At 40.7% G+C, this 15,790-nt stretch overlaps 2 protein-coding genes across 3 annotated transcripts in view; both read left to right on the plus strand.

Moving 5' to 3' along the window:
• Nucleotides 1–1,248: 1,248 nt before the first annotated feature.
• On the plus strand, nucleotides 1,249–8,817 carry slc9a6b (solute carrier family 9 member 6b). The gene is made up of 16 exons (XM_053645891.1): nucleotides 1,249–1,666; nucleotides 3,223–3,416; nucleotides 3,678–3,755; nucleotides 3,929–4,005; nucleotides 4,149–4,261; nucleotides 4,382–4,487; nucleotides 4,820–4,961; nucleotides 5,063–5,168; nucleotides 6,136–6,224; nucleotides 6,347–6,460; nucleotides 6,744–6,855; nucleotides 7,394–7,547; nucleotides 7,660–7,690; nucleotides 7,822–7,889; nucleotides 8,324–8,417; nucleotides 8,509–8,817. The coding sequence occupies exons 1-16, from the start codon at nucleotides 1,423–1,425 to the stop codon at nucleotides 8,815–8,817; spliced, it is 2,031 nt and encodes a 676-aa protein (XP_053501866.1). The 5' UTR covers nucleotides 1,249–1,422.
• Nucleotides 8,818–13,535: 4,718 nt separating this feature from the next.
• The window catches only part of fhl1b (four and a half LIM domains 1b), a 6,613-nt gene continuing 4,358 nt past the window's right edge, over nucleotides 13,536–15,790 (plus strand). Inside the window, exon 1 of one of the 2 annotated variants that reach the window (XM_053645576.1) lies at nucleotides 13,536–13,637. The gene's annotated coding sequence lies outside the window, so the exon portion shown is untranslated. The other variant, XM_053645577.1, reaches the window with a different exon arrangement.

Genomic DNA, 15,790 nt, shown 5'->3' on the forward strand with positions numbered 1-15,790 from the left:
TATATTTACAACACAAGAACCTTGGACAAAAATAAAAATAAATACATATTAAATATAAATATAATGTAAATTAAAATGGAATGATTTTGTATAGCAGTGATTTATTGTAAAGTTTACAATATTCAGAATGTCAACAAACACCATGGCAATCTGACAAAAATACTGAAAAACTCTGAGCCAGGGTTCTATAAACCAAGATTCCGCCCACCACCTAACAGAAGAACAACTTTAGTCGAACAGTGAGAGAGACAGGAAGACAAAGAGACAGGAGGACAGAAAGAGACCGTGAGAGAGACAGGGGTGAGAGAGACAGTGAGAGATACAGGAGGACAGAGAGATAGGAGGACAGAAAGAGACTGTGAGAGAGACGGGGGACAGAGCGATAGAGAGAAAGACAGGAGGACAGAGAGACAGTGAGAGAGACAGGGAGAGAGAGACAGTGAGAGAGACAGGTGGACAGAGAGAGAGACAGTGAGAGAGACAGGTGGACAGAAAGACAGTGAGAAAGACAGGTGGACAGAGAGAGACAGTGAGAGAGACAGTTGGAGAGAGAGACAGTGAGAGAGACAGGAGGACAGAGAGAGAGAGCGACTGAGAGAGACAGGAGAACAGACAGATAGATAGGCAGACAGACAGACAAATAGGCAGATAGGCAGACAGCCAGACAGAGAGAGAGAGAGAGAGAGAGAGAGACCGTGAGAGAGAACGGTGGACAGAGAGCGAGACAGGTGGACAGAGAGAGACAGTGAGTGAGACAGGTGGACAGAGAGAGAGAGAGAGACCGTGAGAGAGAACGGTGGACAGAGAGCGAGACAGGTGGACAGAGACAAACAGGGAGAGAGACAGTGAGTGAGACAGGTGGACAGAGAGAGAGAGAGAGAGAGACAGGTGGACAGAGAGAGAGACAGGGAGAGAGACACTGAGTGAGACAGGTGGACAGGAAGTGAGAGACAGGAAGATTTAATTAATAATACAGGAAGACAGAATTAATATTTAATTTTGGCTGTAATGTGACACGCCCCCTTTTCTTCATTCACTAATCACTGATCATAATCACATTTCCCTAATCATATTTAATTCTCTTCAGGATATAATAGAGTTAATAATCATCAATAGGTTATTAGTATTTGGTAAACACACTTTTTATTTTAAATGTTTTACTTAAAGTTTTACTGTTTGTTAGTTTACATTTCATTCTTTATGTTGCTACAAGAATTCAGCGCTAGTTTAAAAACCCGGAAGTGTACCTGACAGGAGAGTGATGTGTGATAGGCTGTCCGGGAGCGGTATCGCGCATGCGCAGTGCTGTATTTAGTGATGCAGGTGAATTTCTCCAAACTTGAGTGCAGAGCCTGCTCTCTCTCTCTCTCTCTCTCTCTCTCTCACACACACACACAGACAGACAGAGAGTGAGAGAGAGTTATGTGGAGGAGCGGGATGATTGTGTGTGCGGTGTGTGTGTGTTGGGGGATGTGTGTGGAGGTGTGTGAGGGTGGAGGTTTGGTGGATGCGGTCAGTGAGCGGCGCGCGGAGGTGAGTCACCGGAGGGACAGCGCCAACCTGCTGACCGCCACCGGGCTGCTGAGTCTCACCATCCTCACTGTGTGGAGCTTCAAACACAGGAGACTCATCTTCCTGCATGAGACCGGACTCGCCATGATCTACGGTCAGAACCTCAATTATCATCATCATCTTCACCTTTATTATTATTATTATTATTATTATTATTATTATTATTTTTATCACCAATCCTGAAATTGTGTTAATTCATTAGAGTTGCTCTACACATTATATTATTATTATTATTATTATTATAACCACAAATATGATTTCATATTATAGAAATAAGATTATTTATTAAATAACTATCGTTTAGAAGTTATCTCTGTTTTGTGCGAACCAAATATCCTGTGTTTTTAATTGTGATTTATAAGCACATGCATCAGCAACACTTATATAATAATAATAATAATAATAATAATAATAATAATAATAATACAACGTCAGGGATGAACTTAGCACTTAGGTGAAATGTAGGCAACCGCATTACGCCCCCAGAAACCAAGGGCCCTGTAAAATTGCAAATAATATATATATATTTCTATGTTAATATTTAATTATTAATGCTAAATAATGTATGCTGAAAATGTAAATATCGATGTTAGAACACTGAAATTGGGCCCATTCCTATATTTTACCTAGATCCCCCAACTCAATAAATCCGTCCCTGAATACAGTTCTGTGCAAAAGTCGTAGGCGCCCTATTTTTATTTATTTTTTTAACTAATTTTATCAGTCAGTCAACATATTTTAGATTTGAAAACATTACTTTTCCAAACGCAAAGAAAAATGTTTGTGTCAGTAAAGAAAGTAAGACATGAATGTAACAGATCGCTTTTCAGACATGTCTTTACATTCGCCTAATGCCTTTAACCCATAAAGGTTCTCTGTGGAACCCGACACCAAACTGCAAAACTGTGTGTGTTTCTGAGAGGGTTCCTAGTCTAACTCCTTCTTGAGATGAAGAACCCTGAGCTGTGTACAGAGCTCTGGGGTTGTGTAGTGATCAGATTATTACACCGGTCCAGTGTTCTAAGTCGTCTTGGTCTTGGACAGAAATTGACATTAGTATATATCTGATCTATCATTACACACTGATACTCTGGTTATTAAAGTGATTAAATGTTAGTAATCGATGTTGTGTTGTGCGTGTGTGTGTGTGTGTGTGTGTGTGTGTGTGTGTGTGTGTGTATCACTGCCGAGATGATTTCTCCTCTTTTACAATATGTGAGTTAATGGTGTGATGGTGTAGTGTAATAAAGAAATCAGAAATAACTACATCATCGCTGTGTCATGAGAAATTGAGACATCACCACCTGCTCTTCCTTTAAAGAATATTTTAGAGATGAAAACCAGAGAAATAATATTTCTACACTGCTGTGATTATCATACAGTGATTTAATCTCATTGTCCCGAATGAATCTGTGAACTAACGTGTAGGTTAATCAGTAAAACTGGTTTATTCACACACACACACACACACACACACACACACACACACACACTGACAGTGTGATTAGTGTAAATATTTCAGATGACCTCAGTGTTGTGACCAAAACAATACACACATTTTCCATTACGCTGCTCACTAAAAGGAACTGAATAATAATAATAATAATAATAATAATAATAATAATAATCATTGTGTGTGTGTGTGTGCAGGGTTGTTAGTGGGCGTGGTTCTGCGCTATGGTGTACACACTGAGCAGGACGTCAGTAACGTTACAGGTGTGTTTGTGTTGGAGTCGAGTCCCGTTTCTCTCGTGGTGAATGTGAGTGGACTCTTTTATGAGTACACACTGCGGGGAGAAGTTAATGAAGGAGACCACGCCCCCAACACTGAGATACTCCGCAAGGTACTGTGTATGTGTATGTGTGTGTGTGTGTGTGTGTGTTGTAGAGCTGATATACAGCTGCTGGTTTATTTTTTATCATATGTCTGTTTGTTCTGTTTTTCTTTTTCTCAGTCCATCCATCTGTCTGTCTTGTATTATTAGTATTACTAGCTGCCAGCTTAATATTTCTTTTTGTCTCTCTCTCTGCCTATCTGTCTGTCTGTCTGTCTCTCTCTCTCTCTCTCTCTCTCTCTGTCTCTCTCGCCACTGTTCTGTGTTCAGGCCACTTTTGACCCAGAGGTGTTTTTTAACATCTTACTCCCGCCCATCATTTTTCACGCTGGTTACAGTCTCAAACTGGTAATGTTCAGTTTCAGTGATGTACTGTGATGTGTGTGTGTGTGTGTGTGTAATATCAGTAATCATTTCATATCCCTCAGATAATTAACAGGAGTTTGTGACGTTACTCTGTGTGTGCGTGTGTTTGTGCACGTGTGTGTGTGTGTGTGTGTGTGTGTATATGCATTTTCCAGAAACACTTCTTCAGAAATCTGGGCTCTATCTTGTCCTACGCTTTTGTCGGTACTCTGATTTCTTCATTTGTCACTGGGTGAGTTATAAACAGTGTGAGGATGGAACACACACACACCATAACATCATCACAGCACTGAGATTATAGACACTTCAGAATTACAGACACTGCCACTGTGTGTGTGTGTGTGTGTGTGTGTGTGTGTGTGTGTGTGTGCACAGCTTGGTGATGTTTGGTTGTGTGTTGTTGATGAGTAAACTCGGTCAGCTCGATGGTGATTTCTTCTTCACTGACTGTCTGTTCTTCGGCGCAATCGTCTCAGCCACTGACCCCGGTAACGTCACGACTCAACAAAGTGTGTAAAAGAAATAATACATTTATTTACTAAATCTACAGCGCTCTGTGTGTGTGTGTGTGTGTGTGTGTGTGTGTGTGTGTGTGTGTGTTATTACAGTGACAGTTCTGGCCATCTTTAACGAGCTGAAGGTGGATGTGGATCTGTACGCTTTGCTGTTTGGAGAGAGTGTGCTGAATGATGCTGTGGCCATCGTACTCTCATCGTCAGTTTACACACACACACACACACACACACACACACACTGTTCACACTGTGCAGATATTTACTGAGTTAGTTGGGAAGTTGTGTTTAACTTGTTGCATTAGTTAGTTGGTTAAATAGTTGGAAAGACACAACACTTTAATTGACCCTGATTCCTAACCCCAATTCTACACTCTGACCTCTAACCTGAAACTTTAACCTTACCTGTAATTATAAACCATTGACACTAAACCCCAAGTCTAATCTCTAAACTCCTCTCTAATGAAACCCCATTAAACCCCTAACTCTTAACACTATTGACCCCTGACTGTGTGTGTGTGCGCGTTGTTTCAGCTCCATCGTAGCGTATCAGCCATCTGGAGAGAACAGTCACTCATTTGACGGCGGGGCCATGCTGGCGTCTCTCGGTGTGTTCCTCGGTGTGTTTAGCGGCTCCTTCGTGCTCGGCTCTGCTGCAGGAGTCCTGACGGCTCTGGTAACACCACCAACACTCTTCACAGTGTTATTAACAGCATAAATTTAAACACACAAGAAAGTAAAGTGTGTGTGTGTGTGTGTGTGTGTGTTTGTGTGTAGCTGACAAAATTCACACGGCTGAGGGATTTCCCATTGTTAGAGACAGCTCTGTTCTTCCTCATGTCCTGGAGCACCTTTCTATTGGCTGAGGCCTGTAGCATCACTGGTAATACTCATCACACACACACACACACTACTACCATGTAAGTGTTACTGCTGTTTTGAGAATGAACCCAATACTCAGTACTAAGAATAAAAGTCATCAGATTCATCTGGATTATAAACTAATTTGCTCTTAAAGTAAAATTTCAAACTCAAAGTCAATTGTTTTCTTTTAAAAAAAGAAAAATGCAGCTTGCATAAGTATAACAGCTTCCGCTGCAGTAACAGAAGTGTGAATAAGTGTATTGGGGTTGGTGAAGTTTCTACCAGTTCTGCCTTTTTGTTTTTGGATTAGATTAGATTAGATTAGAATGGAGTCAACTTTATTGTCATTGAGCAGAGTACAAAGCCAACAAAACACAGATCGCATCTAAGCAGAAGTGCAGACAAAACAGCAAGTGGCATGAGGTGTAAAGTTCCAGGAGTCGCAGGGGCAGGGGGGCAGGGGGGCAGTAACGTGCATGTGGCATGTCATCGACAGTACAAATGGCATGATGTGTGTGAATGAGTCTGTACGTTGGTGTAAGTTCCGTCGGCCCTGAACATGTAAGGACCCTCTGGCTCCACAGCGCTGTTCCTGCTTGCTTTGGCCTTGTGTTGTTTTCTCCTGCTGAAAGGTGAAGTCTCTCTCAAGCAGGTTCTCTTTTGCTCCATCCGTTCTCCATACAGTTTGACAAGAAGCCCAGGTTCTGAGGATGAGAAGCGTCCCCGGAGCATGATGCTGCCACCACCATGTTTCTCTGTAGGGATGATGTTAAATGAGATTTGGCCTGTCTTAGGTTTGCACCACACGTAGATCCATGGCTCATCTTTAGCAAGCGTTTCTTTCTATCCTCCCACACAGTCCTCAGCTACACAGAGATGATTGAAACGGCAATAATATGTGCATTTATTATTTGTTATTCAGACAATACTGATAAACTGTGTATGTGTGTGTGTGTGTGTGTGTGTGTGTATATGTGTGCGTCTAGGTGTGGTTGCTGTGTTGTTCTGTGGTATCACACAAGCTCACTACACCTACAACAACCTGTCTACAGAGTCCAAAAAACGCACAAAGGAGGTAACACACACACACATAGAGAGAGAGCTCTTTGCTTAGCCTTATTTTAGCTCTGTGTTTGATATTTAAATGTATCTCTCTGTGCATTTGTGTGTGTGTGTGTGTGTGTGCTTCCTCTGCAGTTGTTCGAGTTGTTGAACTTCCTGGCTGAGAATTTTATTTTCTCTTACATGGGTGTGACTCTGTTCTCCTTCCAGCATCACGTCTTCAACATCGTCTTTATCACCGGCGCTTTTGTATCCTTACACACACGCACACGCACACGCGCACACACGCACACAATGTGTGTGCTTTTTTATAATTACAATTACTAATACAATTTTCTACTATTCTTCTATTTTATTTGAACAGTTTTTCCTTTTCCTGTTAAAGTGTATTTGATCATTTTATTTATATTTCTTTTAAAAGACATTTATTATATTTAATTTCTATATTTTATTAGATTTAGTTTTTCTGTAATTGGTTCATTTATGAGTTGATTTCGGTAAGAAGTTGTTTGTGTCCCTGACTGATGAACAGTTGGCGATATTTCTGGGCAGAGTTGTGAATATTTATCCTCTCTCCTTCCTGCTCAACCTGGGCCGAGCGAACCCCATCAGCTCCCGCTTCCAGCACATCATGATGTTCGCAGGTAAAAGAAAGTGCTGCACTCTGATTGGCTAGTGTGCGTCTGACCTCAGCTCCCAGCCAATCACATGGCCCTCTCTCTGTCCTCTCTCACAAACCTTTCAAATTTAAATGAGTATATTTTAATTCTTTACACTTACCTTTCATTTTTTTATATAACCTTTCTTCTCCTTATTTTTATTATTATTATTATTATTATTTAATCCAGCAGTGAAAATACCCATTTAAAAAATCATATTAAAATTGTGTGAACTTATTTGCAAGCTTTATAACTAATATAACAAAAATAAACTATTATATGTAAATAATAATTATATAAATTATGAGCCCCAGGTTTCTTTAATTATTTATTAATTAATAATAAACACATAATTCACTAATAAACTGTTTAATGTCACTGTAATTATTTCTAACTTATTAATAAATAATAATTAGCATAGCCACACCCCCATAAACGCCTTACATGCTGTTTTTGTTATTATTCGGTCTTATTTGTTTCCCAGTGCCTGTGACAATAGTCAGTTTGACCTTTGACCTTTCAGGGCTGCGAGGGGCCATGACCTTTGCCCTTTCGATTCGGGACACAAGCACTTATGCGAGGAAGATGATGTTCTCCACCACACTCATGATCGTCTTCCTCACGGTGTGGGTGTGTGGGGGCGGGACCACGCCCATGCTCAGCTTAATGAACATCAGGTGTGTGTGTGTGTGTGTGTTTATAATTGGGGCTTTTTGAATAATTTTTATTTTGCATTTTGTTACATTTCAAAAAGTATTTATTTATTTGCTTACACCATATTCTCTCCAGAGTTGGTGTTGAGGAAGATCAGGAGAACTTGGTAAGTGTGTGTGTGTGTGTGTGTGTGTGTGTGTGTGAAAAATCAGCATGATTTTATGGATTAGTGCTTAATAACTAATAATAAATAATGTTATTAATAATGCTATCTCTCTCTCTCTCCCTCTCTCTCAGGAGGAGGAGTGTGTGAGTGGGCGTGACTCTGCGTGGCCTTTCAGACTGTGGTACAAATTCGACCACGAGTATCCTTCAGTCAATAAAATAAAATAAAAATAAATATAAATCTGTGTAATTGTAGATTTTACACACTGTGCAAAAATATATATTTTTATCAGAAAAAAACATAATAATGGCTATATTAAAGGTTTTACTGCAGAAGAACCTCAGCAGAACACACTCCGTAAAACTTACTGCTCATGTATTCAAACTGCAGGCGGATTCATAAAACTGCACTTGAGACTTCTGATGTTTTTTTTTTTTTAAGCAAAGCGTTTTCACACCAGATATTCACTTTCTTTATTACAGTTTACTGATGTTTATAATGTTCTTTTATGTACAAGTGTTTGATTTTATTCTTTTTGAAGGCTTCTGCACTGTACAGTAAGTGTGATGCGGCAGTATGATGATGTGGCCACTAGGTGGCGCCTGTGTATCTCCTTAACACTTCACTCTGCAGTTATCTGAAGCCTCTACTCACACACACTGATCACCCGCACACACACTCCTGCTGCACTCCACTGACACACTGCTGCACCACTCAGCACTGTCAGGTACACACACACACACACACACACACACATACACACACACACACACTCATCACTACAGGTGTCTCTCTCTCTCTTTCTCTCACTCTCTCAGCAGGATGGCAATGATGATGACTCAGAGCTGATCCTGAATAACAGAGACAGCCTACTGTACAGTGAACTTCGCGACCTCAGTGACCTCAGTGACCTCAGTAACTCCTCCATCTCATCCAATCAGGACGCAACTCAGTTATATTTACACCACGATGATCCTGACGAGCCCTTAACCCCTTTGCTCCCTCCTTCTCCTCTCCCTCCTCTTCCTCCACGGTCCTCGCGCAGTCAAAGCCACTCCGATACAGACTCTAGCATTGATTCGAGTGGGTCAGATGTCACTGTACACTCATACACAAGCCCTAAGTAGTGCATATGCACATGGAACAGCAAGCTGAATCACAGATTACTCCCTAGTGGACATATAGGGCACTAGACAAGATGTGTCCTGTGTAGTACACTATATATCTGATAAGTGGGCTTTTGGGATGCAGCTGAATATTCACTATGATGTAAAAGCTCCTGAACCCTAGGTAGTGCACACTATGTTCAGTACAGAGACATCCAAATGGGACACAGTTCCTTATTGTTTATGTAAGTGATAAGTGCTACATTTTGAATTGAACTTTTGTAGAAATGCATTAAGTAGGGTGTGAAAATAAGTGGTTTACTGGAGAGGGTGTGTGTGTGAGAGAGAGAGAGAATTAATATGATTTCTTTCACTGCAGTTTTAAATAAAATTCCCAACAGAAGTATGCAGAAATATGCAGCAATGTGTTGTTGTTATCCACCGTGATGCCACTTCCTGTATTCATATAACTTGCACTCAAAAGTTTCTTTAATTTATTTGAATCTGTTTCAGTTTTATGTCAAAATGAGTCTGGATTAAAACACTATTTTATGTAAAAATAACTTGTTTTTTTTTTATTTATTTTAAATTACAATCTAGACAAGTAGACTGGGGCTGTGTCCCAAATCACATCATGCTCCCTATGTAAGTGCACTTCATGAAAAATGGAGTCTCCAAGCTTTATGTCTAATGTATAGAGTTATATAAGTGCACTACAGGGTGCACGGTGGCTTAGTCGTTAGCACGTTCGCCTCACACCTCCAGGGTTGGGAGTTCGATTCCCACCGTGGCCCTGTGTGTATGGAGTTTGCATGTTCTCCCCGTGCTGCGGGGGTTTCCTCCCCCAGTCCAAAGACATGCATGGTAGGCTGATTGGTGTGTCCAAAGTGTCCATAGTGTAAGAATGGGTGTGTGAATGTGATTGTGCCCTGCAATGGATTGGCACCCTGTCCAGGGTGTACCCCACCTTGTGCCCGATGCTCCCTGGGATAGGCTCCAGGTTTCCCCGTGACCCTGAAAAGGATAAAGCGGTATAGAAGATGGGTAGATGGATGGATGGATGGAAGTGCACTACACAGGGGTTATAATTCAATTCAATTTTATTTGTATAGCGCTTTTTACAATAGACATTGTCTCAAAGCAGCTTTATAGAAATATCAACACGGTATACAGATATTAAAGGTGCGAATTTATCCCAACTGAGCAAGCCACTGAGTGGCGACGGTGGCAAGGAAAAACTCCCTAAGATGTTTTAAGAGGAAGAAACCTTGAGAGGAACCCGACTCAGAAGGGAACCCATCCTCATCTGGGTAACAACAGATAATGTGAGAAAGTTCGTTATTGACTTATATGAAGTCTGTATGGCCTTAGGAGCAGCCGTAGTCCCAGCAGTCTGGAATTGGAGAAGATTTGAGGTCCATCCAGAGGCAGAAAGGATCTGGATCTCTAGTATCTCCATAAAATCGTGTGGGGCTCGGCAGAAGGAGAGAGGGAGAGAAAAGATTATTAGGACTGGGAATTAGTATAATAGAAAGTCTAGTCAGGGTAGGCTTGAGTAAACAAATACGTTTTAAGCCTAGACTTAAACACTGAGATTGTGTCTGAGTCCCGAACCCTAATAGGAAGACTGTTCCATAACTGTGGGGCTCTATAAACGAAAGCTCTCCCCCCTGCTGTAGCCTTCACTATTCGAGGCACCATCAAATAGCCTGCATCTCTTGATCTAAGTAGGCGTAGCGGATCATAGAAAACCAAAAGGTCGCTTAGATATTGTGGCGCAAGACCATTTAGTGCTTTATAGGTTAATAAAAGTATTTTATAGTTAATGTGGGATTCCACTGGGAGCCAATGCAGTACTGATAATATTGGTGTGATATGGTCGTATCTTCTAGTTCTAGTTAGGACTCTAGCAGCTGCATTCTGGACTAACTGGAGTTTGTTTATATTCCTACTGGAACATCCAGACAGTAAGGCATTACAGTAATCTAATCTAGAGGTGACGAATGCATGAACTAGTGTTTCTGCATCATGTAGTGACAATATGTTTCTTATTTTAGAAATATTTCTGAGATGAAAGAAGGCTATCCTAGTAATATTATCTACATGAGCATCAAATGATAGGCTGGAGTCAATAATCACTCCAAGGTCTTTAACTGCTGTACATGTTGAAACAGAAAGTCCATCCAGAGTAACCATGTGATCAGATTATTTCTAGCTACACGTGATCCTAATAATACTATTTCTGTTTTATCAGAATTAAGTAAAAGGAAGTTAGTTAACATCCAACGTCTAATGTCCTTTACACAATCCTCAACCTTACTAAGCTTCTGTCTGTCCTCTGGCTTCGCTGAAACATACAACTGTGTATCATCAGCATAACAGTGGAAGCTAATTCCATGCTTACGAATAATTTGTCCTAGGGGTAGCATATATAAAGTAAAAAGCAGAGGGCCTAAAACAGAACCCTGTGGAACTCCAAAGGTAACCTCAGTATGCATGGAGAAGTCTTCATTTACATCTACGAACTGATAACGATCGGTCAGATAAGACCTGAGCCAGGAGAGGACTGTTCCCTTAATGCCAACAACATTTTCTAATCTATCAAGGAGAATAGTGTGATCTATAGTATCAAAAGCTGCACTAAGGTCAAGTAACACAAGCAGAGAGACACAACCCTGATCGTAGGTCAGTAGAAGGTCATTTACTACTTTAACTAACGCTGTCTCTGTGCTATGATGAAGTCTAAATCCTGACTGATACATTTCATGAATGTTATTCCTATCTAAGTACGAGCATAATGGCTTGTAGACCCTATGTAGTGCACTATACATACAGTCAGGTGTATATATATTTGGATATTGACAAAGTTATTGTTATTTTAGCTTTTGACCAAAGTAAAGTGGCATAAATAATGAATTTGAGCTCAAAGTGCAGACTTTCAACTTCAATTAGAGTGTATTTACATCCAAATCCTGAACAGTGTAATAATGACATCACTGATTATATATGAGCATTTCAGGGACAGATTAACATCATAACATACATTTTTATTTTTAATAATTGGTTGTAAATCATTTGCAGTAAATCACGGCCTGAAGTCTGGACCTCGTAAACAACACCAGACGCTGGGTTTCTTCTCTGGTGATGTTCTGCCAGGTCTTTACTTTACTTCACTTCCTGCTTGTTCTCAGTGCATTTAATCTTCAGTAAAAAAAGAAAAAAAAAGGCAGCTCAGGTGGATTCAGCTCAGGTGATTGACTTGGTCGTTGCAGATATTCCACTTCTTTGTCATTTGGTTGTAAAAACCCTGAAATTAAATACTTTCGAATATTCATTATTAATTCTTTTCTCCAGTATTCTGTAATAAACAGCAACAATTACAGTAACTCTGTCAGTGTCCAAATATTTATGCACCTGACTCTACAGGATATTCCCATTTCAGAACATACCATTATATCCTATGTGCACTATATAGGGAAGGAAATTCAGCCACCTACACCTAAACTACACTACACCTAAACTACACTACTCCTACACTACATTACACCACCTACACCTAAACTACAGTACACCTAAACTACATTACACCACCTACACCTAAACTACACCTACACTACATTACACCACCTACACCTAAACTACACCTACACTACACTACTCCTACACTACATTACACCACCTACACCTAAACTACACCTACACTACATTACACCACCTACACATAAACTACAGTACACCTAAACTACACTACACCTAAACTACACTACTCCTACACTACATTACACCACCTACACCTAAACGACACCTAAACTACATTACACCACCTACACATAGACTACAGTACACCTAAACTACACTACACTTAGACTACAGTACACCTAAACTACATTATACCACCTACACATAAACTACAGTACACCTAAACTACACATTACATCACCTACACCTAAACTACACCTACACTACATTACACCACCTACACATAAACTACAGTACACCTAAACTACACTACACCTAAACTACATTACACCACCTACACCTAAACTACACTACACCTACACTACATTACACCACTTACACCTAAACTACACCACAACTAAACTACATTACACCACCTACACCTAAACTACACTACACCTACACTACATTACACCATCTACACTAAACCTACACTACATTACACCACCTACACCTAAACTACACCATCTACACTACACCTACACTACATTGCACCATCTACACTGAAACTATACTACACCTAGACTACACTGAAACTTCATTACACTACCTACACCTAAACTACACTACACCTACACTACCCTACACCACCTACACCTAAACTACACTACACCTACACTACATTACACCACCTACACATAAGCAACACTACACCTAAACTACATTACACCACCTACACCTAAACTACACCTACACTACATTACACCACCTACACATAAACTACAGTACACCTAAACTACACATTACATCACCTACACCTAAACTACACTACATCTACACTACATTGCACCACCTACACCTAAACTACACTACACTACACTGCATGAGAAATGAAAGAACTCCATTTATACATGTACACTGCAGATCTCAGTGATTTGAAACGGTGCCTGTATCAGAAGTAAAAATGCTTGTGCACTATTTCCTGTTGAGGCTGTAATACACCCTCCTTCCTGCACCCTCCTTCCTGCACCCTCCCTCACTCACACACTCCCTCACTCACTCACTCCCTCTGTCACTCACTCGGTCAGTCTCTGATATGAGCAGCGCGAGGGAGAAACATTAACAGGCTCTGAGACGAGACGGAGTATAAGAGTTTCCTGCTGGTAAGTTTCACTATTTGTGCTTTACTCTGAACACAGCCAAGTGGACAGAACTGTTATGAAATCTGCATTATAATGTGTGTGTGTGTGTGTGTGTGTGTGTATGTGTGTGTGTGAGAATCATGCAGTGAAATGACATGACATGTATATAAGTGTACCACTGGTGGTGTATGAGTAGTGATGTACCCTCTGTATATGAAGCCTTATGATGTTCTCTTCATTACTTTCTACAGAACTACACACGTTTAGGGTGTGACCTGGTCACTTCTGCACCCTATGTAGTGCACCGTATAGTGTGGGTGTGGTGAATGTGAGGTGAATGTCTCTCTCTCTCTCTCTCTCTCTCTCTCTCTCTCCCTTACACACACACACACACACACACACACACACACACACAGTCTCATGATCCTAAGTGTTTATCAATAAGTGCTGTGTGTTCAGGAGGAATTTCAGTGGAACATGAGGAGAGGATTAAATTCAGCTAAATGAAATGAAGTTTCAGGTTTACCTCTTCTACTTCTCATCTCTGTACTGTGTGTGTGTGTGTGTGTGTGTGTGTGTGTGTAAGGGAGAGAGACACACAGAAACTCCACTTTTTCGCTGGGGTTTTGTATTTTTTAGAAACTTTATGCTGGTTAAAGTACTGTTTAAAGTGTGAAACATTCTCACTGAAACACACTGACCCAACTTTGCACAATTTAAATTTACACTGACAGTTAATGATGTCATAATGGCCTTTACAGCAACTGACCAATCAGCAGCTTCGGTTTAACACAGCGACACAGTTGAAGTGCTGTGTGCGAATATTGTCCTGCTGCCGTGTACGAGCGCTGGCTCTCGCCTCCTGTTCCCTGTTTGTCTGGTTTCCTGTTCTCATGCTTCACTCTCATTCTTTAGAGAGGAGATCATGCCAACACAGTGGTGCACACACACACACGCTCAGTGTTTTCCCAGCTGTCTGGCAGAACTAGGTCTGTTTTGCAGACTTTGGTTACACATGTTGGAGCTCTTCATATGTGCATGATGATGGCATTACATGTGTGTGTGTGTGTGTGTGTGTGTGTGTGTGTGTGTGTGCGCGCGCGCTGTGGTTTTTCTGAAGGTAACATTTTAATTGGATGATGTCACTGCCAAAAGAAGCAGAACAGAACAGAACCACACCCAGTTACAGGCCTTTAGAGAGCCAGAAAGAGAGAGAGCGAGAGCGAGAGAGATGTAACAATGAAGAACATGTGTGTGTGTGTGTGTGTGTGTGTGTGTGTGTGTGTTGGCCCTTATCTTCACCCACACTGAGCTCCAGATATTGAGTGATGAGCTCATGTAGAAGTCAGACGTCTCTCCAGGAGGAGGTGAGAGGTCGAGCCGTCTGGACGCTACGCAACCTCAACACACAACTTTCTGTCTTTCACCACATTCATAACAACAACCTTTTCAAACTGAACACAAGTCTGAAGTGTGTGTTTGTTTCTGAAGTGTCTTCAGCAACAAGGCAACAAGGACACTTCAGGGGTGAAAGAGTCAGTACTGACATGGACTCTCCTTCAGGACATCCTGAAAAACCGAACAAAGGAATTATTATTATTATTATTATTATTATTATTATTATTGAACTTTGAATCGAATTTATGAATTAAATGATTCAGCTGAGACTCTCTCTCTCTCTTACACACACACACCCTCTCTAAAAGTGTGTTATTCATGAGCAGCTAGTGTAAAAGCCTTTCAAAGATGAAAACACACCAATATAATGTTTCATTTTTTCATGTCCAGATCAGATTATTTCCACTGAACAAATGTTTTAAAATGGATCATTCGGGATTTTTGTGGACGCGAGCAACAGTGCCACCAACAGGCCGTGATAATAAACATATGATGGTTTAAAAATACAAACCTGGCTAGCTTCTTAATGACAGATGTGCGTTAATCTTTAACAGTTCAGGAACACCAGGTGCTGAAAAAGAAAGATAAACTCAGTGACTTCCAGCTGCTTGTAAAACAATGCAGGAAAAGTAATGACGTCGTCGGCTGTAAGAATCTGTGAACATTAGAGATGTCTGAGCAGACGCTTCGGTTCACCTCAGCCGTTAGCACTGTGTTGACTTTTCAGTCATCCATCCTTCCTGTACTTTTCCTTTTTCATTGAATTTCTTCTTTCC

Source organism: Ictalurus furcatus, chromosome 16 (genome assembly GCF_023375685.1).
Source record: "Ictalurus furcatus strain D&B chromosome 16, Billie_1.0, whole genome shotgun sequence".
In the NCBI taxonomy this organism is placed as follows: Eukaryota; Metazoa; Chordata; class Actinopteri; order Siluriformes; family Ictaluridae; genus Ictalurus; species Ictalurus furcatus.